Source organism: Canis lupus, chromosome 9 (assembly GCF_048164855.1).
Source record: "Canis lupus baileyi chromosome 9, mCanLup2.hap1, whole genome shotgun sequence".
Lineage (NCBI taxonomy): Eukaryota > Metazoa > Chordata > Mammalia > Carnivora > Canidae > Canis > Canis lupus.
The window spans coordinates 28,923,330-28,950,355 of NC_132846.1; the positions used below are offsets into that span (position 1 = coordinate 28,923,330).

The 27,026-nt window shown below is 40.2% G+C and overlaps 1 protein-coding gene and 1 long non-coding RNA gene across 11 annotated transcripts in view; one reads left to right on the forward strand and one right to left on the reverse strand.

Annotated features, from left to right (window-relative positions):
* Positions 1 to 5,299, reverse strand: part of TRIM9 (tripartite motif containing 9) — a 108,015-nt gene extending 102,716 nt beyond the window's left edge. For 2 of the 10 annotated variants that reach the window (XM_072838536.1, XM_072838537.1), the window contains exon 1: positions 4,295 to 5,298. In XM_072838536.1, coding sequence (XP_072694637.1) covers positions 4,295 to 5,116 — 822 coding nt within the window. In that variant the 5' untranslated portion in view covers positions 5,117 to 5,298. Of the gene's footprint in view, positions 1 to 4,294 lie in introns of all 10 variants that reach the window. The other 8 variants (XM_072838538.1, XM_072838533.1, XM_072838541.1 and 5 more) reach the window with 5 other exon arrangements.
* A 105-nt stretch (positions 5,300 to 5,404) lies between these two features.
* On the forward strand, positions 5,405 to 26,764 carry LOC140639948 (uncharacterized). Its single transcript, XR_012036604.1, has 4 exons — positions 5,405 to 6,366; positions 12,658 to 12,730; positions 23,706 to 23,766; positions 26,590 to 26,764. It is a non-coding gene; the product is annotated as an uncharacterized lncRNA (long non-coding RNA).
* The last annotated feature ends 262 nt before the right edge of the window (positions 26,765 to 27,026 follow it).

Here is a 27,026-nt window from a genome sequence, read left to right on the forward strand (position 1 = left end):
AAAATCTCCCCCTCTTAGCTCAATCACATACTTTAGAAGAAGTACCCAAACTTAGTACAAAGTCATGTTTTGGCACCTCTGTCCTCCTTCCTCCACTCTAACATAAGCAAAATGAGGGACTTTGCTCTGACGTGGCCAATTCACCATAGAGGGACAACAACACAAACCACTTGGTGGTGGAGCATTGCTGGGGAGAGTAAGCACTGAGCTACCGATGCCAGTGTTCTAAGAACTTCTTTTTCATCATCACCAACTCTTTTACTTTTCTTTCAAATCAGCTCAAGAAACTAGTACTGTAGCTAAAATGTAGAATATCTAAGTAGAGCAAAAGGGCTTTCTTCTGCACCTAGCATGGCTTCCTCTCAGACTGTACAATAGTGCTGGTCAATTTATGAGACTTGCTTTAAGTTATTAGCAAGTTAAGTGGTAGCATCAGGTCTGGAACAGGATCTCCTGTCATTCAGCTCTTTCTATTATGCCTCAGTACAAAGAAGAACAACTGACTTCTCTGATATATTCTCCTTAAGATTTGTAACACTGTGCACAGAATGTTCTGATTGTACTAGATGTAAATTTTAAAAATACAAAACCCATGAATATCTGCTACCTGTTATATTTATCATAGGGACATTTAGATTATATTGTATTTACTGCTGACAGTTAACTAAATATCATTTTAGTTACATTAAATAATACACTTGGCTACACAAATATTTGATGAGATGTCAACATACAACAAAGCAGATAATATTTTCCAGAATACTTTGAAAATAAAAGCATAACTGATAATTTATTTTAAAATGTTGCTGGGATGCCTGGATGGCTCAGTTGGTTGAGCATTTGACTCTTGGTTTTAGCAAGAGTCATCATCTCAGGATTGTGGGGCTGGGCCCCGCCAGGGGGTTTTGTACTCAGGGTAGGACTCTGCTTGTCACTCGCCCTCCCCCTTTATTTCCCCCTCCCCCACCCATACTGGCTCTCTTTCTCAAATAAGTAAATAAATAAATAAATAAATAAATAAAATCTTTAAAAAATAAAATCAGATGCTGCTAAAATTGCAAATCTTCAATAAAAAAAGGTAAGAGAAAAAGAATAGTTGAGACAAGATTTAGAGTGATTAGTACATAAAGGAAAAGAAAATCCTTGCTCAATAGCACAAATACAACAGAAGGATTATAAGTGTATTGATTCAGTGACTGATAAAACACACCAAGAATTCAAGGATAATGTTATATTTAGAAATGTGAATTACTAATATTATAAAGTAGTAATAATGGTTCCAACTGCCTATTTTGAAAGTATCTACAAAATGATTTTTTTGTGTAGCAATTCTTTATATCAACCTAAGTTGGATTAAGGAATATAACAAGTCTAGTACTAAATAAAAACTGTTACCAGATATTTGTCTTATATGGCTACTTCATATTTTGAAGGCCATATATGTGCAAGAAATATTTTAATTTGGTCAATTGACAACTAATGAATTTCTACCAGTTGTTTTTAAAACCTCTTTAAAAATACATTTCAGCCATTTTGTCTTGAATGTGTAGGATGATGATTTAGTGCTAGAGGGAAATACTTACAGAATTTTTTTATCACCAGAAATGACTAAGTTAATATGGTGGAACATTAATGAAAACTTTCAAGTCTAGTAATAACATGTGTTGATAATTAACTGCTCAACTTTAGGAAAACTACTTCATGTAATTCTTTGCTTTCCTGTTTTGAAGGATATAGAAATTCTGGCCCATGAGCTCTAGTGGAAACAGAACATAAATAGACTACATGAGAAAATCCAGCATTAACACATTAACTACCTTAATAAGAGATAAGATGGAGGAGCAATGCTTGTTGTTCATCTAAGACAATAAGTGAATATTAAAATCTGTCATCCTTCTGCCCTTTTGGGGGGCAGTTTAATAATTCTGATATTGACTGAACAAAAATTATACTTATTCATTATTTTGGAAAAAAAATGTGCAAAATATCAGAAAAGAAATGGCCTTTTCTTTTTTTTTTCCCCAAAGGACCAACCTTCCTTTTCTAGCTTACTTATGTCACATCCCAAGGGCTTTGACATTATTGTTTTTTTAATAGACATCCAAATTTCAACCCAGTCCACATCAGTGTCTACTCACAATTTCCATTACTCATAAAATCAATGATTTAACATTTCAAACCTACACAGGGCTTGACAAAGATTAAAAGGTTGCTTCTGGTTTTAATGGATAAAGTATAGGCTCTTCACAGAAAAATAATGCTGTGGTTCACCATCCTAATCAGTGTGTGACTCTTAAATTCTTTTTTCAGACAGAAGGATTAATTTCTTAGTTTCCAAAGATAACTTTGAAAGGCAGCTTAACATAGGCTATGGTTAGCAATTTAAGAGTGAAATCATATCATGAAAAAAAAAATTGGCCATGAACTCAAGTTTTGAAAACTTTCAAAAGTAAGTATCATTTCAAAACATGTAAATTGGAAGTGTTTTAAAAATAGTGGCATGTGCCTAATAGGGCTCAAATTTGTGCTGACTTAAATTTCCATCAGTACGAATAAGATTTAATAGGTTATATGTGAGAACACAAATAACTGTAAACATGGATCACATTCAATGAATACTAAATTGAGAAAACCTCCCTGATGGTTGAAAATGGTGATATCTTACTTCTTTTCTTGCTGTAAATAAAATATCAATGTTTTAGCCTTAACCCCATGGTCTCTCTCAAAGGCTAGCCCTTCTAGTCTCCAAGAAATGCTAGGAAACCCTGAGTGGGACATAGTTGAGGCCTGGACACCATCTTTACTCCCCTGCCTGATCCTTGGGCTTGCAGCTCAATGATATGAAAATCTCCCTACAATAATCCCGAACTCCTGCCCTACCCTTTGCATCCCAACCAAGCAAATTATTTAAAAATTAAAAGTGAAATTTATACACATCTCCTTCTTTCTAAGCAGGGTGGCTTAACATTATTATAAACATCTTTTTCCTCACAAAGCTTACTTTCTCGTGTGTGCAGAAGGAAGCAATAGATAAATACGAAAGTAACAGTGAAAATATATAGCATGCCAGCTAGCAGTGTCTGAGGCTAGTGGCAGCAACTGTATTTAGAAGGGTTTCACTGCAAAGGTAACATCTGAGCAACAATCTGAAGGAAGCAAGAGAGTGAGCCGTTGGAAGATAGGGTTTTGGGTAAGACTGTCCCAGGCTGAAGGAACATCAAACGCAAAGGTCCGGGGCCCGAAGCTGTCTGATGTTCTTTGAGGGACAGTGTAGCTGGGGAGGAAATGAGGTCCATGAGGCCAAATGTGAACAGGTCAAGCAGGTCCTGGTGGACCATTCTAGGGACTCTCTAAGAAATGTGGGGGACGATTGGAGGGTTTTGAGCAGAGAAGTGGCATACCTAAACCTAAACGTTGTTAAAGGACCCTTCTTGAAGCTAGCTTTGGTGGGGGCACCGTCCAAAGAGACAAGAAAGGTAAGTCTGGTGGTAACAGGTGCCTCAAAGCTTGCAAAGACGACTACTGAAAGGGGGAAAGGGTTGACTCCTGGACAAAATGCCTGTGTGGTGGTTGGGAGGATGGGGTTACCCTGGGTTACGCATCTGCCTAGCTTTCAGGCCTAGACGCAGAGACCTCTGGTCCCGCTACTTCAGCCGCAGGTCCCTAGCTCCAGGGTCGGTCAGGACCCGCAGCTTTGTTGCCGTGGCGACCACAGGATTCGACCCCCACCCCGCCGCCCCCGCGCCACACCACTCCCGGGTCTCCTGGGGCAAAACACCCGGTCCTGCATCTGCTCCAGCGAGGACTCATCAGTATTCCACCCGCGGAGTTCTCCCCGCCCCCGCCGCGAATCCCAGAGCCCGCCAATCCCGCAGCTCCAGCCTTGGCTGTTCTGAGCCTCCCCACCGCCCCCACTTGGTCTCCGAGGACCGCAGCCGGATCTGCCCCGGAGCTCTCCTGGCAGCCCCCCCCGCGCGGCGCGCCTCTGCCCAGTTACGCAGCGCTTTCGGGCTTGTTGGCGGCGGCCGCAGGCTGCGCCTCCGCGGCAGAGAGGGCACCCGGGAGACCCGTTCTAAGGCGTCCCCGCAACAACTCTCCGGGGATATTCAACTCCCCTGCGCTCGGTTTCAGGTCCTCCTGCGCTTCTGCAGTGCACCAGACGGGGGAAGCAGATACAGGAGAACCTGCATTGCGCCCCCGCTGGGATGCACGGTGCGCTGAAAGGGGACCTTCTGCTGCAAAGCCGGAGGATCGGGGGCGCGGGGAGTCAGGGGTGGGTTTTCGTAGGACTCACCTTGTGCAGTTTCCACATGGCCCCCAGAGCTTTGACTTCGTGGCTGGAATGTTTGCCCTCCTCCAAGCACTGGTAACACACGGGCATCTTGCACTGCACGCAGTACATGCTGTGATTCTCCAGCTCGTGGTCTGTGCAGGTGGAGACCTTGCGCGGGCTCAGCCGCCGGCTCACGCGGCCCTGGGCCGGGGGCACCAGACGGTGTTTGGCTAGGGGCCCTCGGGGAGGGTGGCAGCGCAGGCGGCACGGATCACAGTAGAAGACATCGCACTGTTCGCACATGACAGTGGCCTCCTTGGGCGCCTTCTCGCAGAGCTGGCACTTGAGGGCTGCGGCTTTGCTCTGCTGGTAGCGGTCAATTACCCCTTCCAGGACGCGGTTCTTGGGGAAGCCGCGGAGCCCCCGGTCATCCAGTATGAGGCTGCGGTGGCACTGGGGGCAGGTGATACAGGAGTTGCGGGGCACCGGGGCCAAGGCCGGTGACAGGTGGGTGGCCGGTGGCGGCATAGCCGGGGGGAACACGCGGACGCCATTGGGGGACTTCTGGCACGGAGTAGTGGGGGCACTGGCGAAACCCCCGTAGGAGCCATAGCCGCTGTCCGCCTCGCTGTACAGGCTCATCTTGTCCAGGTCCAGATAGTCATAGTCGGAGACCCCGGAGCCCGAGGCCCTGCGGCTCTGGGGGGATTCAGACTCCGGGGTCTGCACCAGGATGTTGCGGGCGCACGCTTGACATAAATTGTGAGAGCAGGGCAAGATGATGGGCTCCCGATAGAAGGAGCCGCACACGGGGCATTTTAACTCTTCTTCCATCTCTTCCATGAGGACCGGGCTGGGAGCGAAGCAGCGGCGGCTGCAACGGTGCCTGAGCGGGCGAGGCGGCCGACCGGCCTGTCGTCTCCAGCACCTTGGCCAGCGGCGGCGGCGGCGGCGGCGGCGGCGGCGGCGGCTGCGCCTTCCCGCGTCGATCAGGCGCCGATCCCCGCCAGGCGCTCTCCCCGCGAGCCGCTCTCTCTCTCTGAGCCGCGGACCCGCGACGCGGCGCGCCAGCCGCGGACCGCCCCCCTCTGGTCCCGCCCTGCCCCGTAAGCCGCGGCCCATTGGCTGGCGGCGAGAGGGCGAGGCTCTGATTGGCCGCGCGCCCCGTCCCTCTCCTCTCTTCCGCAGGCCACGGGGGCTTTGGTAGCCGACGCTAAGGAGGAGCGTCTCCGCTCCCGGCTGCAGGATCTTGGGAGGGGGCGGCGTGCGGAGGCGAGGGACCGGGAAGGAGGAATTAGGCGGGATGACTCATCCCTCGCCCCGCTTCCTTCCGACCTCCGGCGCCGTCTCCCAAGAGCAGGGGGCGTGAGAAAGCCCTCCCCGCAGCGAGCAGGCCCACGGAGGGGGCCGGGGCTGCTCGCCAACCGTCTGCGTTTGGCTTCCAGCCCTGGTCCCCGCGCCGACCTGTACCGCGGGCGAGGGCCGCGCGCCCGCCAGACCCCTCCTTCCCTTCCGCTGCCCGCAGCCTGCCTGGGCCCGAGCCTCCCCCGGGCCCGGGGTTTTGTACCGCCCGGCCCCGGCGCTCCCCATCCCGGGAGCCTGCAGCCCCGGGCGGAAAAGCCCCCAGGAAGGGCCTCTTTGCTCCTTTCACCCTCACTGCCTGGGGTCTAAGAGGGGAATTAAGAATACCGATTTCTTAGTGTTGCCATGAGATTGCAGCTAGGTGACCGATGTAAATAAAGGCTCAGTATGGTAGCTAAAAAAAAAATCTCTAACTCTTCATTTCCCGCTTAAAAATCAGGCTCGGCCCAGAGGCTTCTCCGGGCGTGGTGTGAACCTTACGGTGTGAACGTGCCTGTCTCCCCTCTTCACCCTCCCTGCCTCCCAAAGCGGTGCTGTCACGGGGCTCTCGCACCTGGCCGAGCTTTCGCAAGGTTTGAGGCAGGTCAGGCAGGGTTGCCTATTGCTCAGCGCCTACAGTTCAGTAACTAGCTGCAGACGAATCACTGTGTCACTGCGGAGTCTCAGTGTTTGAATCCAAACAGCATTATACAGTGTCACGTGGCCTGAGCATTTACCACAGCTTCAGAATGGTGGGTTCTTTCTGTTTCCTCCTTTGAAGTGCACGGGGGTCCTGGTGGAGGGGTGCAAGTAGGGGGATGGGGGCTAGATCTAGGGGTAGTCCTCATATATTAAGCACCCTTCTCCCTATCCCCAAATATTGATGGAGATATCTGGTCCTGCCTCTCGCCCACAGAACTGTTCATTTGATGATGGAGGAGGAAGAGGAACTCCCCTCGCCCCTCCAAAAAAAAAAAAAGAAAAAAAAAAAAAGAAAAATCTCTGAGTCAAGTGACAGTGACATTCTGAGATAGCAGCCTATTTGAAAGAGTACATGGCTGCCTTTTGCTGAGTGATTCATAAATAAATGGTAAAAACTCTCTAAAGTCTAAGAAATCTTATATTTTTCACCTTCCAAAAAAGAGGTAACTTTAGTATATGCAACAACATTTACAATTTAAAAGCACTTTACTGCCCAGTTAAAAATGGCCCATAATCCTGCCCTTGGAGAAATAGTCCAATAAAACTAGATTATCTTTCCAAAACCTTCTTCAGTTGCAATGAAAACAGCACTTGATTTTTGTTTGGGGAAGGGGGGGGGCGAGTTATTTAAGGTTATGCTAATCACAAATACTATATAATTTATTTATTTATTTATTTTTTTTTTTAATTTTTTTATTTATTTATGATAGTCACACAGAGAGAAAGAGAGAGAGGCAGAGACACAGGCAGAGGGAGAAGCAGGCTCCACGCACCAGGAGCCCGATGTGGGATTCGATCCCGGGTCTCCAGGATCGCGCCCTGGGCCAAAGGCAGGCGCCAAACCGCTGCGCCACCCAGGGATCCCTATATAATTTATTTTTAATTTGGTTTTTAACTGAGTTAAAAAGGCATATGTACTCTGTTTACAACCATACAATTTCTTCATGTGGGCTTGGAACATTATCTGTGTCTGCAGAATGTATCTATGAGTCCCAAGAGAATTTGCTCATACCAAAAAGTTAATTATTAAGAAATTGTTAGAAAGGGGTGTCAGTACCACCCATAATTTACAATCCTTTCCAGGATTTTTTTTTTACACATTTGGCTGAAAGTCCCAGTAGCCTTGGACCAGAGCTATGGACGTTTCAAGGTGAGTAGCAGATACTCTTTTTTACGAATTTGAACTTTGCTTATCATAGTATACCATCTGCTATAGATTAAATGTGTCTCCCAAAAATTCATAGCTTGAAATACTAACCCCCAGGGTGCTGATAATAGGAGGCAGGGTCTTGGGGAGATGATTGGTCCAATGAAGGCAGAGCCTTCATGAATGAGGTTAGTGTACTTATAAAAGTGGCCCAAGAAAGCTCCTTGCCCCCTTCCACCCTGTGAGGTTACCATGAGAAGACCACCATCTATGACAGAGCAGACTCTCACCACATGGCAAATCTGTGGGAACCTTGATCTTATAACTCCCAGCCTCTAGAATGTGAGAAATAAATTTCTATTGTTTATAAGCTACCCAGTCCGTGGTATTTTGTTTTAGCAGCCCAAACAGACAGACACCATCTGAGAGATCTGCTAATTAGCAGAAAATGCATCCTAAGTTAAAAATAAAATAATTTTAGGGAATGTTTGCAGTGTAATACACCATTGGTTTCACAGAGACTTAATATAATACAGATTTATAATATAATCAATACATGAAGAATTGACCTATTATGAAATATATTGAGATAATTTAATTGTTAGATCTATTTGGCTAGGAATTAGCTAAATCAATCTCAGGAGAGCTCTTACAATGACTGTCATTTGTTAAGTGTTCATTCTGTTTCAGGCAGTGGGTTTATTTATTTACATGGATTACTTTGTTCAATCCCTGTGATAACAAAAGGAGGTGGGCACAATTATCCTCACTTTAAAGATGAGTAATCTGAGGATAAACAAAGTACTCAAGGTCAGATATTGGTGAGGCTGGGATTTGAATCCAGGCACATATAATTTTGCTTCTTTGTTCATTCATTCATTCATTCATTCATTCATCAAATGCTAAGTTCTCTCTCTGTCAAGCCTCTGTGTGTAGGAAATACTCAAAATGATCTTTGTTAACTTCTTTGTTATTCTGTTTACCTTCCCTGAGAGTTTATTATTTTTCTTGAATTCATTTCTCTAAAAATTTTTGGTAAACTTTTGAAGATTTCCCCTCATGTTGCACTATGTGGCCAAAATGTACTATAAAGTCCTCCAATGAGTTGTGTTTAAAGGGACATAAAAATCTGAATGTAATTGATGATATTATAGAAATACCATAGAGAAAATCTTTCCTTTTCCAGATGGTGATCAGCCCATGCCCTGTAGCATGAGGATTGATAGCCCTATAATTCCATCATTCCTGGGGTGACTGCAGATGTTCTCATTTGTGTAAAGCATCTTATTATCCTCTGAAATTTACTCAACTATACACCTAAATGATGGTTTTTTAAAAAAGATTTTATTTATTCAATTGAGAGAGAGCACAAGTGAGGGTAGGGATAGAGGAAAGAGGGAGAAGCAGACTCCCTGCTGAGCAGGGAGCCCCCACAGGCTGGATCTTAGGACCCATACTTTTCTTTTTCACACAATAGTAAATAAATATGTGCATTATGAGACCTGAGACAGGAAATATAACTATTGATATAATGGAAAGCAAAATAAAACTCACAATGAACAAACACTGGGAAAATATTATGTGAAATGCTATGACAACAAAATTTAAAGCCTAAAGGAAATGAATACGTTTTCAGCCAAAAATATATTAACTTAATAGATACTTCAAATCTAGCATCAACGTAGCATTAGCTTTCTTTACTGGTATCCGATGACTAGGTATTCTCAGAATTGGATACCTTTAATATTTTTATGGAAATTGAACTTTTGGCTCTTTGGCAATATGTCAAGATGGATTTTTTTTCCTCATACAGAGCACTGAATAGTCAAGGATATTAAATCAAACCCTTAAATTAATGGATTCCATGTAAGTTATATGGTCTTAATTTTGTAGTTGTAAATAGCACTAGATTGGTTCTTTACCTATAATAAATACTCCAAGAAGTAAGATAGCAGAGGGGTTTAAAAAAAAACATTTTTAAACGATCAGTTAATTTACTGTGTAAAATTGCTGTAAAGGATAATGTATACAGATTTTTTGTTCAAGTATTCTATTGTAGACTTGTTAAGACTTATGTTTTTTATAACATAAAAACATTTTATGTCACTTTTGTATTAAGTGACATTGCAAAAATAAAAAGAGCCTTCAAAAAAAGATGTTCAAATTCAAAGTAGAAGGCTTGAGTAGACCAACTTCCAGAACAGAGATTTGGAAGGTAATTTCAGATTAATCATTAAAAAGGATAGGATGGTTGCATGGGTGAGTTCTAGTTAACTTTTAAAAAACAAGTAATTTTAATGTTAATGAAGTAATCTAAATTAAAGAAAAATATAGAATGTTCCCCAGTTCTGCTTTATAAAGCCATAATAACTTTAATAATACCTTTTAAGAATAGGCTCCATGCCCAGCATGAAGCCCAAAGTGGGACCTGAACTCACAACTCTAAGATTAAGACTTGAGGGATCCCTGGGTGGCGCAGCGGTTTAGCGCCTGCCTTTGGCCCAGGGCGCGATCCTGGAGACCTGGGATTGAATCCCACGTCGGGCTCCTGGTGCATGGAGCCTGCTTCTCCCTCTGCCTATGTCTCTGCCTCTCTCTCTCCCTCTCTGTGTGACTATCAAAAAAAAAAAAAAAAAAAAAAAGACTTGAGCTGAGATCAAGAGTTGGAGGCTTAGGGTAGGGCAGCCCAGATGGCTTAGCGGTTTAGCGCCACCTTCAGCCTGATCCTGGAGCCCTGGTTCAAGTACCACGTCAGGCTCCCTGCATGGAGCCTGCTTCTCCTTCTGCCTGTGTCTTTGCCTCTCTCTCTCTCTCTCTCTCTCTCTCTCTCTCTGTGTCTCTCATGAATAAATAAATAAAATCTTAAAAAAAAAAGGAGTTGGAGTCTTAACAGACTGAGCTGCCCAGGTCCCCTAATAAAATTTGGTAATATAGTTAACAGAAAATCCAATAAATAAAAAAACTATAGGCTCAAATCACTTACGTAATAGATGCAAAAGTCCTAAATAGGATATTAGCAAACAGATTTCAGTGTTGTATCAAAAGATTAATAAACTATGGCCAAGTAGAGATTTTTTCAGGAATCCAAAGTCAGTGACACTATCAACACTATTTACCACATGAAAAACCAAAAGGGCACAATTTCCTCTGGACCGTATGGGAATAATCTTCCTTCTATAAATACTAAAAAACAAAAGGGTAAAATTTCCTCTTTAGACTACATATGGGAATAATCTTTCTTCTATAAATACTAAAAACCAGGTTCAACTATAGGAAACAACTATTGTCAGACACTGGATAATAGGCAGTGTAGCACTGTCATTCCTGAGAGAAGGTGAAGAGGGGAGTCCTACTTCAGCCAGGCTTTCTACCAGATGCTAATTTCTAGAGTACAACACAGGGAAGAGAAATCCAAGCAAAACTCACCGATCTCTCTGAGTTGAGGAGACAGACTGGATTTGGGGAACATCAAGGAAGCTAGAATTTGCAGAGGAAGAGTGAAATAGTCACAGAGTTTCAGCATAGGGATTTGCTTGGATCTCTGACTGAATACAATGTGGGCGTGTATAGGGTGACCTCTACCATAGGTTGGGCAATAACAACTTCTGAGGCAAGAGTGATTATTGGAATTATAATACAAACAATTTTCAGAGCACACACAGGACTAGGAACCATTCATATTTCTATCAGCCAGAATGAAGAGAACTCATTGGATAAACAAAAATCAATTATATTTATAAATACTAGCAGTGCACGATTAGCAATTTTGATATTAAAAACTGTACCATTTACAGCATCATCAAAAACCATGAAATTGAATTAACAAAATATGTGCAAGATCTATACATTGACAACTACAAAACATCCCAGAGATAAATTGAAGGCAACTTTAACAAATGATGAGATATGCCATGTTTATAGATTGGTAGACTCAATATCATATAAAACAGCAATTTCCCACAAATTGATCTATAGATTCAATTAAAAATTTCAGAATATATTTTTTGGGGAAGGGTAGAAATTGACAAGCTGATTTTAAAATCTACTTGAAGATGCAAAGGGGCTAGGATAGCCAAATATATTTTGAGCAATATCCTACTTGAAAGATTTATACTGTTTTAAGACTTATTATAGACTGCAGTAATTGGGGCACCTGAGTGGCTCAGTGGTTGAGCATTTGCTTTTGGCTCAGGTGGTGATCCCAGGGTCCTGGGATTGAGTCCCACATCGGGCTCCCCGTGGGGAGCCTGCTTCTCCCTCTGCCTATATCTCTGCCTATAGCTCTATTCAAGCTTTTTGTATTAGGAAGAAGAGAAAGTGTCAGGCAGTTGGAGTCTGTGTCTCTCATGAATAAATAAATAATATTTTTTTAAAAACCTGCAATTACACAGTAATCAACATGGCTTAAGAACAGACATAAATCAAAGAAACAAAGAATCTAGAAGTACCTATGGCTAATTAATTGTAGGTAAAACGTCTATATAAGCTATATGGAAACATGTATTAAAGTCAAAGTAACTACTTAACTGTTGCTTTCATCTGCCCTGCTGCTGTGACGTATAAGTTAGAAACTTCTGTTTAGCCTTGCATGTATGCTTGTTAATCATCGAAGGATTTTTGCTTACAGCTATGGTTTATAAAAACTGCTTTTTACCCCAAACCTATCTCCCTAAGGAGATAAGTAAGTATGTACAAAAGTAACAACACTATGTTTAAGATTTATAGTAAGGACATGGCCAGACTCCTGTATGCAAAGATCAACTGACCAACAACCAATGAACCAAGGACCATGACTTTCCTTGGACCCTTGTAGGCACCTGAATGCCTGTAGACGTCAGTTACTTTGGACTCCAACTGCCTGACACTTTCTCTTCTTCCTAATACAAAAAGCTTGAATTCCATACTGAGTTAAGGTGGTACTTTAGAACAATAGTCTGCAATCTCCTTGGTTTGCCAGATTTCCAAATAAAGTTGCTTTTCCTACCCCCCAACATCTTGCCTCTTGACTTACTGGCCTGTCCTGCAGTGAATGAAATAAGCTTGGACTCAGTTACAAGATGTTCATATTGTCCCCCAAGTAGGAAAAAAAAAGCCTTTCATTGATAGGGCAATGTTGAATAAATTGTATTGCATCCATACTGTGGAATATGAAGACATTAAAAAAGAATTGAACTGGTTATAATTTGATTTACAGGGATTTCCATCAAGTATTGCTGCTTCAGAAAAGGGAGATACACAGGAGTGTACGCAAGATGATTTTGATTTTGGTAGGTTGAAAATGACCCCTACTCAAAATACCTATGTAAATATGTTTGCATGATTATATAAACACATAGAAACTTATTCAAGTATGTAGACCAATTGTAAACCCTAGTTACCTAGGGAGGTCAGAGAATGGTTTGTAGGTGGGGATGTAGGGAGAGTATGTAAGTCATTAAAAATGTACCAACACGGGCAGCCCCGGTGGCTCAGTGTTTAGCGCCGCCTTCAGCACAGGGCCTGATCCTGGAGACCCAGGATCAAGTCCCATGTCGGGCTCCCACGTTGGGCTCCCACGTCAGGCTCCCTGAATGGAGCCTGCTTCTCCCTCTGCCTGCATCTCTGCCTCTCTCTTTCTGTGTGTGTGTGTCTCTCATAAATAAATAAATAAAATCTTAAATAAAAATGTACGAACTCTACTTCCCCAGCACACAGGGTGTCCCACTTATGTAAACAAAGTTTATGAACATCTTATGTATTTTATACACACACATGTACATTTTTTATACATGTACATTTTTTAAAGAAAAATTACCTAGATGTACAGATACATAGATGTCTATGGTTATCCCAATATCCTGTCAAATGAAAAAGAGCAATTTGTAGGCCAAAGTGCACATTATGATTCCCTTTTGTTAAAAACCAACCAATCAACCCACACACCACTAGGTATAAATATATTCACTTGTGTATGTATGAACAAGGAGAAAGGGTCAGAGTACCATATCATTAGCCCTGCTTCTGAGTTGGGGCTGGGAAAGAAGTGAAGAGAGAAATGATTGGCTTAGACTTTATAGACTTATGTACTTTTATAGCAAGCACATGTTACATATCTGTTACAATTTGAAAACCATCTAATAAATAATTTTTACAAGAATTCGGAGCTATTTTCTGAAGGAGTGTGAGCACTTCTCCTGGGATTCCCTTTCTCTTATCTAATCTTCATTGCCACATATAAGAATTTGGAATGCACGTCTTACGTTCCTGATCTTGTATTTTGGAATTCTACTTTCCATATGCTGTTATGTTGTTAACCCGACTTTATACCACTTACTCTGTCTCTATTAGAAACCACACCTACTTTCTCCTTAAACCTTCCAACATGGTTCCAATGCCTTTGTTTTTTATAATGTTATCTAAAACTGTATTCCTGGTGAGTTTCCCTACCTCCTGTAAGATTTCAAATATTTTTTCCTTGCCTTTAAGAAGAAAAATAAAGCTGCTGGAAGAATCTTTTTTCTTTAGGTGTTCAGTGAGCAGTGCCCTACACTAGAGAAGATGTTTAAGTCTCAGAGACAGAGGTCATTCATACCACAATTTTTTTAAAAGAAGAAATTTTATTTAAAAGTTTTTTTATTAGTTTCAGAGGTAGAATTTATGTATATAAATATATATATTCATATATTCGGTTGCATATAACACCTAGTGCTCATTACATCAAGTGCCCTCCTTTTCTAAAAAATATTTTGTTTACTTATTCATGAGAGACAGAGAGAGAGAGAGGCAGAGACACAGGCAGTGGGAGAAGCAGGCTCCATGCAGGGAGCCTGACTTGGGACTCGATCCCGAGTCTCCAGGATCAGGCCCTGGGCCGAAAGCGGCGCTAAACCGCTGAGCCACCCGGGCTGCCATCAAGTGCCCTCCTGGATGCCCATAACCCAATTATCTCTTCCCCCTACCCATCTCCCCTGCAGCAAGCCTCTTTGTTTCAGAGTTCACCATGCCATAGTTTGCCTCCCTCTCAATTTTCATCTTATTTTATTTTTCCTTCCCTTCCCCTATGTTCATTTGTTTTGTTTCTTAAATTCCACATATAAGTGAAGTCATATGGTATTTGTCTTTCTCTGACTTATTTCACTTAGCATACACTCTCTAGTTCTATTTAGTTCTATCTATGTCATTAGAAATGGCAAGATTTCATTCTTTTTCATTCATGTCTGAGTAGTAGTCCATAATAGATATATATATACATCTTCTTTATCCATTTATTGTCGATGGACATCTGGGCTCTTTCCTTAGTTTCGCTATTGTGGACATTGTTGCTAGAAGCATTGGTGTGCATGTGCCCCTTTAAATCACTATGTTTGTATCTTCTGTATAAATACCTAGTAGTGCAATTGCTGCATGATTTGGTATCTCTATTTTTAACTTTTTGAGGAACCTCCATATTGTTTTCCAGAGTGGCTACACCAGTTTGCATTCCCACCATAATTTCTTTTAATTAAGTTGTTCCTACTTTTGGTCATGCTAGAAAACACTAGGTATAGGAATTCTCTTCATGATTTTGAAATTTGAAAATGGAAAGACTGAGTACATTAGTTGTGTGTGGGGGGAGGGTGGCTAAGCATAAAGGGCAAGAAGTGTATGAGAGGCCAAATTAGCCAGTATGGTTATATAGAAGCTAAAGTTTTGAGGAACATGTCTGGTGTGGCAGACATTACCAGTGCCTAGGAATATGTAGGTATCTCATCCTTCCTGGGCATGTAAGAGACTATGTATCCCAACCCTTTGTTGTTAGGAAGACTTTGTGACAAGTTCTAGCCAAAGGAACCTGTACAGAAGTGATGTGTATTACTTCCAGATGAAGTCAGTGAAAAGCTCCCATGCAATGTTATGGGAAATGTGTTGAGATTTTGCCGAACCATAATATCAAAGCTGCTCAGATTACTGAATCACCACATGGGAAAAACTATCCCATAGTTTTTCTGGGAATAGCTATCAGAATTGTTGTTTCACTGCCTGGAGAAAACTGGGATTTTGTCACATTAAGCCAGAGATGTGAGAGTGCTGTGTTATTGTAACATAGCATAGCCTAAACTGACTAATATAGTATAATAAAGTGAGTGGAAGACACAGGCAGAAACCAGTCATGAGTATGGTCTTGGAAAGAGACAAAGCAGCTACATTGCTTATTTCATTACATTTCCCATTAGGCCTGGCATTACTTCGAGTTTTTTATTACTTTGTATACTCACAAACCTATTAGTATCTTTATGATATATTTAACTTTTTTTGATTAGCTGAAGGGTGCCTTTTTTTCCTGGCATTCAAAAGACCAAAATTAAATTATTCAGTTAGTCATATTTTAATTACTCACATATTCAGATCTTCATTGTGGCAGATGTTGTTGGTGCTCTTAGCATGTACCTCTTTGTGCTGAAGGCTGCTTTGTGTAACAATCTGTAAGTTTTTGAAGGCTTTTTCTAGCTGAGGGAGCATGCTCAGGGCAAACCAGAAGAAATGCTAGAGTCAATGCCCCCGGAAGCCGCCCCAACAAATGATGCTGTTTAGGTAAAGGTTTCAGTGTTTAAATACCTAGCTCCCTACTATCTCTTGGCTGGGATAATTTTGAGGTATGTTCCACATTGTCTCCCAGAGTCCTCGGGTGGATTAGCCCAACATGGCTTGATAACTTCTTGTCTTTCACTACTCACTTCTTTAATAGTGTTCCTTGGGATCATCCCCCAAATAAGATACTTACACTTAAATTCATGTCTCTGAGTATGTTTCACAGAGAAATCCAAACCAAGATAACCATTTTGTATGTATAACTAGGCCATGAAGGGAAGCTTCATCTCATGAAATTGTCATTTATTCCTCCATTTTAGTGATGCTCTGTCCATTCTGCCATTTATACCACCTAATTTCAGTTCCAGAATTTTCACTTGGTTCTTTTTAGTTTCTCTTTTTTATATACTAATTTTGTTCATACAGCATTTGTTTTTTGGTTTCATTTAGTTATCTGTGTCCCAAGCACACTGAACTTCTTTAAGACACTTATTTTGGCAGTGCTTTGATGGCTTAGTTGGTTAAGTACACAACTCTTGTTCTCAGCTCAGGTTTTGATCTCAGGGTCATGAATTCAAGTCCCACATTAGCCTCTACTCTGGGCATGGAGCTTACTTTAAAAAAAAAGCACCTATTTCAAATTCTTTGTCAAGTAATTCACAGATCTGTTTCTTTTGGTCAATTTCTGGAGCTTTCTGTTTTGTTTTTCCTCTGATTGGGCCACGTTTCCCTGAAAACAGTTACCTCTTCAAGTCTTTATGGGAAGTTCTATACAGAGGGAGACCTTCCCCAGTGAGACTGGCCAGTGATTCTGGTGACCTCTGAAACTTTTTCTGGGGTTGTGTCTTTTTCTGTTGTGCTGTTAATTTCCCAGTTAAAAAGGTTTGCTGTTTTATTTTTTAGGAGCATATAATCTCTTGCTCCTTCTGGTGTCTGCTTATGGTACTGCAGGTTCTCTGGTGCTGCAACAAGCCCCAGAGCTCTCTTTTGTTCTCTGGCCCCCCTGCATCAAAAGTTTGCTGGTTCCATCATCACTCCAAATCAGGGAAGACAGAAACCAGTCTCTTGGACAGCTAGAATGTTACACACACATTCCACCCTTCTATTTTAAAGGAGAAGCTGTGAGTTGGGCTTTTTCTCCCTTAGGCTTTGCCAGCTGAGGGCAGGAGCAACTGGAGATAGAATGCTGAAGGGGCGGGAATGGGGGATGGGGTAACTAAGTGATGGACATTAAGGAGAGCACGTGATGTAATGGGCCCTGGGTATTATATAAGACTAATGAATCACTGAACTCTATCTCTGAAACTAATAATACACTATATGTTAATTAATTGAACTTAAATTTAAAAAAAGAATCCGATGGCTTTCCTAAACTCTTAAATATAGAGAACAAACTGATGGTTACTGCAGGGGAGGTCAGCCCTGTGATGGGTTAAACAGGTGATGGGTATTAAGGAGGGCACTTGCTGTGATGAGCACTGAGTGTTGTTGTAAGTGATGAATCACTATATTCTACACTTGAAACTAATATTGCCCTGTATGTTAACTAGCTGGAATTTAAATAAAAACTTAGAAAAAAGCCTTATATCTACTGAAAAAACATGTTGCTTGGAAGAAAGTTTAGACACAGTGTAGTTTCAATGAATGAAGCAAACAGCCACTCCCATATGATTCTACACATATGTTTACTAAGACTGGTATCTTATTGAAAAAAGAACTTAGCTTAAGGACACATTACATGCAGTGTAGTTGCAATGAGTTCAGCACATATTCTCATATCCTTCTACACTTATATTTAGAAACACTTCTATCTTAATGAGAGAAGATAATCGAAAGATGCATTGTACACAATGTAGTTTCAGTGAATTAAACATACAGCTATTCCCATTGATTCTACACATATATTACAAATACATATATGTTTTTAGATTTTATTATTTTGAGAGAGTGTGCATGCACACACTCACACGCACAAGTGGGGGAAGGGGCAACCTGACTGCTGAGCAGGGAGTCCGGTTCCATCCCAGGAGCCTGAAATCATGACCTGAGCTGAAGACAGCTGCTTAACCAACTGAGCCACCCAGGCGCCCACAAATACATGTATCTTAATGAAATAAGATGTTAGTTGAAGGACGCATTACATACAGTGCAGTGTCAATGGGTTAACCATATGACCATTCCAATATGCATCTACACTTCTGTTTAGAGACACATCTTAATGAGAGAAGATGTTAGTTGAGGGCTGCATGATACACAGTGTATTTTCTGTGAGCTAAGCCCACGGCTATTCCTTTATGCTTCTACACACAATTCTACAAACACTGGCATCATCATAAAAGAAGAGGGTAATCCAGGGTGTTGTTTCAGTGAATTAAGCATACGGTTATTCTCCCCCTCCCCCCTCCAACGATGCAATGGCTTTTCTTAACCATTTTAACGCAGCTGTTATTGGCTTTGCATTCTCCTGGGGTATTGTGACTTAACTAGCTTTTGGAGTTCTCATAAAGGCATTTTGGTCCATACTGTTGTTTAGTAAGTGTCTCTGTGTGGGAATGAGGGCCAGAGCTTCCAATTCTGTTATCTTTCTGACATTATTCTTATCTTCTAAATAGAATTTAGATTATTTGTGTTTCCAACCCATATAATGTAATTTTCTTTTAATCTTTCAGGAGACCACACAATATATAACAAAAGGGCCTGTGTTCATTCAGAACTGTATAGCTTATAGAAGATATTCACATTTGCTATCTTCTTTGTTAAAACTGCAAAATAATCAAGGCAGGCATCTTAGTTTTTACAGGTCAGAAACTGGGACTTATAGAAATCTAGTGACTTTTCCAAGTCACCAAGTAATGATCAGAGTCAGGCTTTTAAGGCAGGACTTCTGATGTCTAGTCTAATTCTCTTTTCCCTACATTAAACTAGCAGAAAAGCAAGAATAAGGTTATTATTTATATGTTTTCTTAATATTGGCAAGGTAAGAGAATTTGTAAAGATCATGGACTTGAATATGAAGACTTGAATGGACTGATTCTTTCAATCTGATTGCTCCTTGAAGATGGAAAGAAGAGATTCCAGTTCTAGAAGTTAGATTTCTAGGGACTGTGTGAGCTATATGATCTTGAGCAGGCTATTCAGGTTCCATACCTTGTAGGTCCTAAATTTCCAAGTCTTAAGAATGCCTAGATGGTTCCTTGGGCCTTTTGAAGCTCTAAAAAAATCTGGCTTTACTAGCCACACTATACTTCTGGGAAAGAGGGGAAAAAAGAAAAGGGGGTGAGGAAGGAATTAGAGAAGGATGAAGAAGAAAATCTGCTCTGTACTCTCCCAGGAAAAAAGTTACAGATCATTTTTCCCCAGGCTGATGAGAATGAGGATAGTACTTAAAGCATCCTGTACAAGTTCTTGTAATTGAAATGTCAGAACTACTTGCTTGCTACATGATGATATCTAAGTAGGATAAATTAGAGTTCAAACTCATTTGGGAGAGGAAAACTACTCCAAGATTGCTGTAGTTCTAGTCATTTTATTACTAATTCCTGTTCTTTGATATGAATTTTTACTTAATTTCCCAAGCAGAAAATATCTATGCCTGTAAGTAAAAGTTTATTTTTTAAAATTTTTTTCAAAGATTTTATTAATTTATTCATAAGAGACACAGAGAGAGAGGCAGAGACATAGGTAGAGGGAGAAGCAGGCTTTCTGAGGGGATCCCAATGCGGAACTCGATCCCCAGACCCTGGAATCACCCCCTTAGCCAAAGGCAGATGTTCAACCACTGAGCCACCCAGGCATCCCTGTTAAGAGTTTAATGTAACAAACATATTAGTTAATATTTAAGCAGATAAGAAACATAATAATATCTTTGATATGGTACCTAATTTTCACTTTCATGTATTTGATGTTATGTGCTCATAACCCTTATGACTTTATCTTTAAAAAAGCAGAGGCTCTGAAAAAAAAAAAAATAGAGGCTCTGAAAGGTTAAATAGGGTCCCCTTGTTATGCAGATATCATTGGAATTGAACTCAGGTCATACCTATGGTAGCCAAACCAACTCAGAGAGCATTTTTGTCATAATTTTTAGAAGTAGCATTCTACTATGCAATGTTTTCTCAGCTTCAATGATATTTATAGGTTGATTACAATGAAAAATGAAATGCCAGTTTTTATTAAATAGCTAATACTTATTGCTCCATATTTCTCTTCCTTGATGCTGCTAATGGATACTATATTAGAATGTCTTTATGCAGATTTTGGAATAATTTCTTTTATTTCCGGTTTTTGAACACTAGCTTTTTCAATTTTACTGAGCTACTTCTGATAAGAGCCCAAATGAACAAAATTATCTTTCTTGTCCCAAATTCATGTCCCAAACTTCAAATCTTTTTGAATTGCTTATAATCACCTCTTAATTGATAAGCTAGTAAATTATTTTATAACACTTCACAAATTTGGGTATATATTTGGTTCTTCAGTGCCACCTCCAATTCTCTTGGAATAATTCCTTATGCAGTGTAAATGACAAATAATTATTTATGGATTGAATGAAAAATCCTCTTTTATGTTCTTACAGATTCAGATTAACTGTAACATGGGCTTTTATTTGAGTGGCATATTTCTTTGTGTTTTGAAAATAGCTGGTTCTCTAAAATGGCAGTTAAAATTCTGAGTAGAGATAATTATGGGCTTAATTATAAAGAATAACACAATCAATTAAAAGTATTTATTGCTCATTTGCTGATTATGAGAGACTTGAGAAAGGCATCCCTGCCCTCTCAGAGTTAATGTTTTGTTAGAGAAAAAAAAAAGTCATTCATGATTACAGTATAAGGCCATAAATGCCAGAAAAAGGTTCCAGAGAGTCACGGGGGTCAGAGGAGGGAAGCATGTGGGTGAGGTTATGAAGCCTCCATGGGTAGGATTTCAAAAGAAAGAGCTAGAATAGGGAAGAACATTTAGTAGAGTACAAAGTAAGCAGAGAAGTTGGAGCATGGGATCTTTGAAGATGTAATCTGTAATAAAGGGGAATCAGTCCAGAGTTATTTTACTGTATAAGACATGAGAACATATGGATGGAAGAAGCAGCTAGACTTTTCCCAAAAGGGCAGACACAGATCTATGAGACTTAGCATCCTCTGAAAAACTTAAAATTTTTTATTCCTTCTAAAGAAAATCTGATATTCTCCAGAGTCTAGACAGGTAAAGGGAATTCAGCAATATCTATTTTTAGTGAAAAAAAAATCATTGTTTTAAAAAGTAAATAATTTAGAACCAAGAATTGAAATTTACTTTTTGGGTAATCTCTCTCTTCTATTGTAGAACAAATGCAGCACCATATAACATTTATTCTGATTACTCAAATACTGCAGTCTTTTTTCTTTGAGTTCTTCCATTCCAGTTGCCATGTGCAGTGAAAAAAGCATGAATATTGGGATATGACAGATCTGGATGTAAATCTACTTACTAACCACAAGGATATGGGCATAAATTCCATTAGGATCTTGTTTTGCTCCCTGCTATATATCCCCAGCATCTAGAACAGTACTAGAACAGTACTTGGAATATAACGAGTACTTTATAGATATTTGTTGAGTGAATTAATGTTAAACCTCAATTTCCTCATTAATAAAGTGGAAAATGTAATACCTTACTCAAAGAGTTGTATTGAGAAATTACACAAGAAGATGCTAAGGATAAAAACCATTGAATTGTATACTTTAAATTACAAATTTTATGTGTAAGTTATATCTAAATCAAAATATGTTAAAATATTTCATAGTTTAAAATTTAAAAGTTCCTGTTATGAGAATTTATTGAAAGTAAGTGTAGAAAGAAAAGACAATTTATGAAGCTATTGCAAAAGTTCACATACATTAAAATCAATTAAGATACCAATGTAGTTGGAAAAAATTATATAATACCCAATTTGGTGGGGACCTCCAGTAAGAAATAAAGTTCTTATTGTTGTGAAATGTTGATGATGAAATAGTAAGTAAGAGAGTATTTCACAAAAGTCTCAAAATATAAATGTTTAACTGAGAACCAATTAAATAAATTGTATACTAAAAAAATGCTAAAGAAAGTAACACAGTACCTTTCACATACCAGATTTCTAAAAACATGACATTCTTTACATTCTCAGATAAAGGTGCACCTAACTAGCTTTCATTAATTAATTCCTTTTTTACTTTTATGACTATATAAATGGTTTTTAAGAATATGTGGCTTAATTTCAGTAGGTCCAAGAACACCACAAAAAAGTGACTTTACAAAAATTGGGAAAACAAACCATTTATTGGCTTTGATGCTTTTTGCTGGCCCAGCCAAGTAACCTCACTGAAAGAAATGGAGATGATGCTCAGAATGACAGGGGGATGAATCAGTGATTCTCTCCTCTGTGCCTGTGGGTTCATCTGTTTTAAATGACAGGATCAACCAATTTAGTTTAACAAAAATGAAAGCAGGCTAGTTGAACCAGACTTTTTTTCATGGGTGCAGCTCAAGTTAGAAATAAGTCACTGAAGGGCTTACTCCTTTTATTCAATGTAGATAAAACTCTTATGCTGATAATTCCACAGAATTTTATGCAAATTCAATCCAATAAAATGTGTACCAAGAGCTATGCTAGATGCTAGGGATACAAAAGTGAGCAAAAAACTTAATTCTACTTTTAGATTCAGAATAAGATTTGCAAGTGACAAAGATGGTATAGCAAAACTTTGCCTTGTGTATGTCACTTGATTTTTGAGACTAGTTATGCCATCAAAAGTGGCAAGTCTTAGGCCCGTGGCTGGATAGGCCTTTGAGTAGTGGCGGTTGGCTCAACCTCAAAAATTAAAATCTCCAACTACCACCATCCCCTAAATGGCCAGTCCAACCTCTGGCCCAAGAGAAAGGAAAAGTTCCTTTTTCATCCCCGTTGCAAGATCCACCTGTATTCCTGTTCAAAGATGACTGGCAGGGGACTGTCCTTTTCTGTACCTAGAGTTTGACAGGGGAAACATCCATTCCCTTTAGGAGTAAATCCATATCAGTCACAGCTTCTGGTCGCAGATCTGGACAGTCCATATAGTTGATGGTACTTTTCCTAAAGTCTGGTCTATTCAGTTTTTAGAAAGTACTAGGATAAATAATACTTTCCAAAGATAGTAGTGTCTAGGGCTAAACATTAGGTAAATGTTTTCTTATACAAGGACAAAAAATAGACTCAACACATTATGAAACATTAAGCATCTCAGCTAGAAGTATGTGCATTCCAATTAATGTTGACAAGGCAGAGTTTTCTGTCAAACAACGGGTTGTGCATTTGCTTCATTTGGAGACTTTAAGGCAGACAGAAAGAAGTTCCATTGATGTTACCACTGCTAAAGACAAAAGAAGCTTTCCACTTTTTAAAAAGAAGATTTATTTATTTATTTATTTATTTATTTATTTATTTATTTATTTATGAGAGTGAGAGAGAGAGCACAGGTGCGCAGGGGCAGGGGAGGGGCCGAGGGAGACAGAAAGAGTCTTAAGCGGACGCTGTGCTGAGCCCCATGTAGAGCTTGATCTCAAGACCCTGAGACTATGACCTGAGACGAAACTAAGAGTTGGGTGCGTAACCAACTGCACCACCCAGCAGTTGCCCCGAGAAGCTTTTCATTTTAAGTGACCGATGCCTCATTCAAGTCTCCCCATCATCTGTGGCAGGGAATGATGAAGCCTCACATCCTGAGTATCAGCAGCTTGTCAGTGACAGCAGTCTCTGAAGGTGAGCACTTGAGTCACATTTTGGTATCTTCTTTGTCTCTTAATCTGTTAATGAGTACTACGCTTATAGGGAGTGTTGCATTATATTTGCTGCTTTAATTTCATTTTTAAACTCTGCTTTTATTCCTTTAGTTACTCTTCTAGGGAATTCCGTGATTGAGCTATTCATAATTATATGCTCGAGTAGGTTGTTTTCCATGTATAATATAATAGATCTGCCTGTGAAAGCATGAGAAGATTTTACCAAGTCCTGCAAGAGACATCACAGATGTTCATGGAAGCTGTCACATCCAGCAGTATCAATCCAAATTCCTCCATGCAACACTAAAAAAGTCCAGAAGATTACAATATTATCAGCGTCTGTCTTGTCTCATCAGTATAGCCTAAAAGAATTTTAAAAATAAAACACACTGATTGGTCGATACAATTGATTGACAAATTGCAATGTGATGAAAGAAGAGACAGTCAGTAGAGTCAAGTCAGATACAAAATCGGTTTTACGGGGAATTGCTCAATCAAAGACTATGGGTGTGCACTTGCAAACCGAGTTTACCCATTAATAGCTAGGCGAGCCTATGGAGTGAGGTCACCTGAACAAGCAGAAAAGTTTCTTGGAGATCGAAGGATGCAATACAAAGGAAATGAAGTGTCCTGTCTTCCACCTCCATGATTTACCATGAGATGTGAACATAGAGAGGCTAAGCTGAATAAATCTATTGATTTAGCATTACTTAAGAAAGCAGAAAACAATTTAGTTTTCTGCTGGGTCCAGCAATTTAGTAAGAAAAAATACATATGCAATGAAGTTTCCATTATACCGTGTTTAATATCCACAAGGCAGTCTTTATTTTCTCCTCTGTTGGACAATGTGGTGTCTCTCTAACAGATGCTAAGAGAACATATCACTGTGGTAATTTCTGTGCTGATGGAGATGTTGAGAAACAGTGTTCTGCAAGTCTTGTGTACATAACCATTCACAACGGAGAATTTTACTTCAATTCAGAGGAACTTATCTTGCTCTTATTCTTCTTGAAGAGGAAATCAACTATAAAAGAGGTCTTAAAAATCATGGGGCATGTGGGTAATTCAGTCAGTTAAGTGACCAACTCTTAATTTTGGCTCAGGCCATAATTCACGGTCATGAGATGGAGCCCTGTGTTGGGCCCCACACTGAGTATAGAGTCTGCTTAAGATTCACTCTCTCCCTCTTCCTCTGCTCCTCCCCTCCATGTGCACCCACTCTCTCTAAAAAAAAATTTTTTTTAATTTGAAAAGAAGCCTAAAAATATCAAAGTTTTGTCTATTTTTCTTTTGTTAGGCGATTTTTTCCAAGCTTTTAATGTGTATTTATTTGAGTCAATTGTAGATTTGGGAAGGTTTTGATTGACAATCTAATGATACAGTCTTAACAGCTGTACTGCTGGAACTCCCAGAGGCCTGATATGAGAGTGGGACCCAGGTACTCCCTCCTCTCAGCCTCTCTGCTCAGGCTTTCTGGAGTCTGTTGCACAGAGTGATTAGCTGTATTGCATAGGGACATAGGTAAAAGAGATAATTGAGAACAGGAGGCTGTAGTGGGCTTTGGGCACCAGAGAATGGAGGAGACAGCCTTGCAAGAGGAACAAGGGGGACAGAATAGAAAATACGGCTGCAGGGCAGGTAACATTCTGGGCTGGATAAATGAATAGAGACATTTCCTGCCACAGTTGGGGTAGAGAGACAAAGAGGGGACAGCTCACCGCTGCTGGCAAGGAATGGCCCAGGATAGAGTATGCACACTGGGGGCAAAACTCAGAAGAAAGACTCCATCAGTTTTATATTTTGGTGTTCTGTACCTGGCTGTTCAATCTCAGCTTTACCTACATTAATTGATAAAAGCTTGGGGATGGCATTAAAATAGGCCATTGATGTTATTGTGCTCACTTATAAAATCCTAGAACCCAGAGGTCCAAAGAAGCTCTATTCCTGCTCCTGGTATGATGCAACGCAATGTGACACATTTGTATTGACTATGGAGAATGCCTTGTGGGTAAATAGTTTTGAGTTATCTGTTTTATAACCTTTTTGTGAAACTGTAGGGTAGGGGATACAGTATTAGTTTTAGTGATGTCTTCCTTTCTCTTATCAGAAGTTTTGATTGCTAGAGAAGCCATATAGATGAAAAATAATTTAAATGTCAAAATTCAGAATGCTTTTTGGAATTTAATGTGTTTGGGGTCACCTGGGTGGCTCAATTGGTTGAAAGTCTGACTCTTGATTTTGGCTCAGGTCATGATCTCAGAGCCCTAGGATCAAGCCCCACACTGGACTCTGCTCACTGGGGAGTCTGCTTGTCTCCCTCTACTTCTTCTGCTTCTCCTTCCCCTTACTTGTGTCCTCTCTCTCACTCTCTCAAATCAATAAAATCTTAAAAAAAAAAAAAAGAAATTTAATGTGTCTGACCTGAAACAATAATAATCACATAACTTTTATAAGTCATTTATCTGAGAACCTACATTTAAGAGGCTTTCTCAGAAAATTAATTAGAAACAAGATGCTTCCTTAATTACCATTTAATAAACTATTTTTCTAAACATAATCACTGATAATTCTCTAAGTTTAAAATTTATTTCATTTGGGGTGCCTAGGTGGCTCAGTCGGTTAAGCGTCTGCCTTTGGCTCAGGTCATGATCCCAGGGTCTTGGGATCAAGCCCCACATCCCTCCTTGTCTCCCTCTCCCTCTGCCTCCTGCTCTCTCTGTTTATATTCTGTCAAATAGATAAATAAAATCTTTAAAAAAATTTCATTTGTTAGTGCAGATTCTTCTCATCTCCTTTATTGCAGGATGGACTTTGCTTATATTTTTCTACAATTCTTATCTACATTTTGAAGATCAAGGCCACCTGTAGCTTGCAATGCCATCTGTATGGGAATTAAGGGCCCCTTAGGAGTGAGAAGCCACCAGGGTGGTGTGATCCAGGAATAAATATTTTGTGAGTATTTGCATTAGTGTAAAAACAAGTGATGGTATAAAAATACTGATCTCATTCATCTGTATCCAGTTAAAATTCCAGTATAAAAGTAGTAATTAGTGGTAACAATAATACTTGATGAAATGCTAGTAAGTTCCAGGTATCATGAAAGTACTATGCTTACCAGTAATGGATATTGTCTCATTTAATCATTACAAGCACCCCATAAGTCAGGCATTGTCATCTCCATTAACAGTTGAGAAAAGTGAAGCTCAGAGAGTGATCCATGTGAGATTTCACAATTACTAA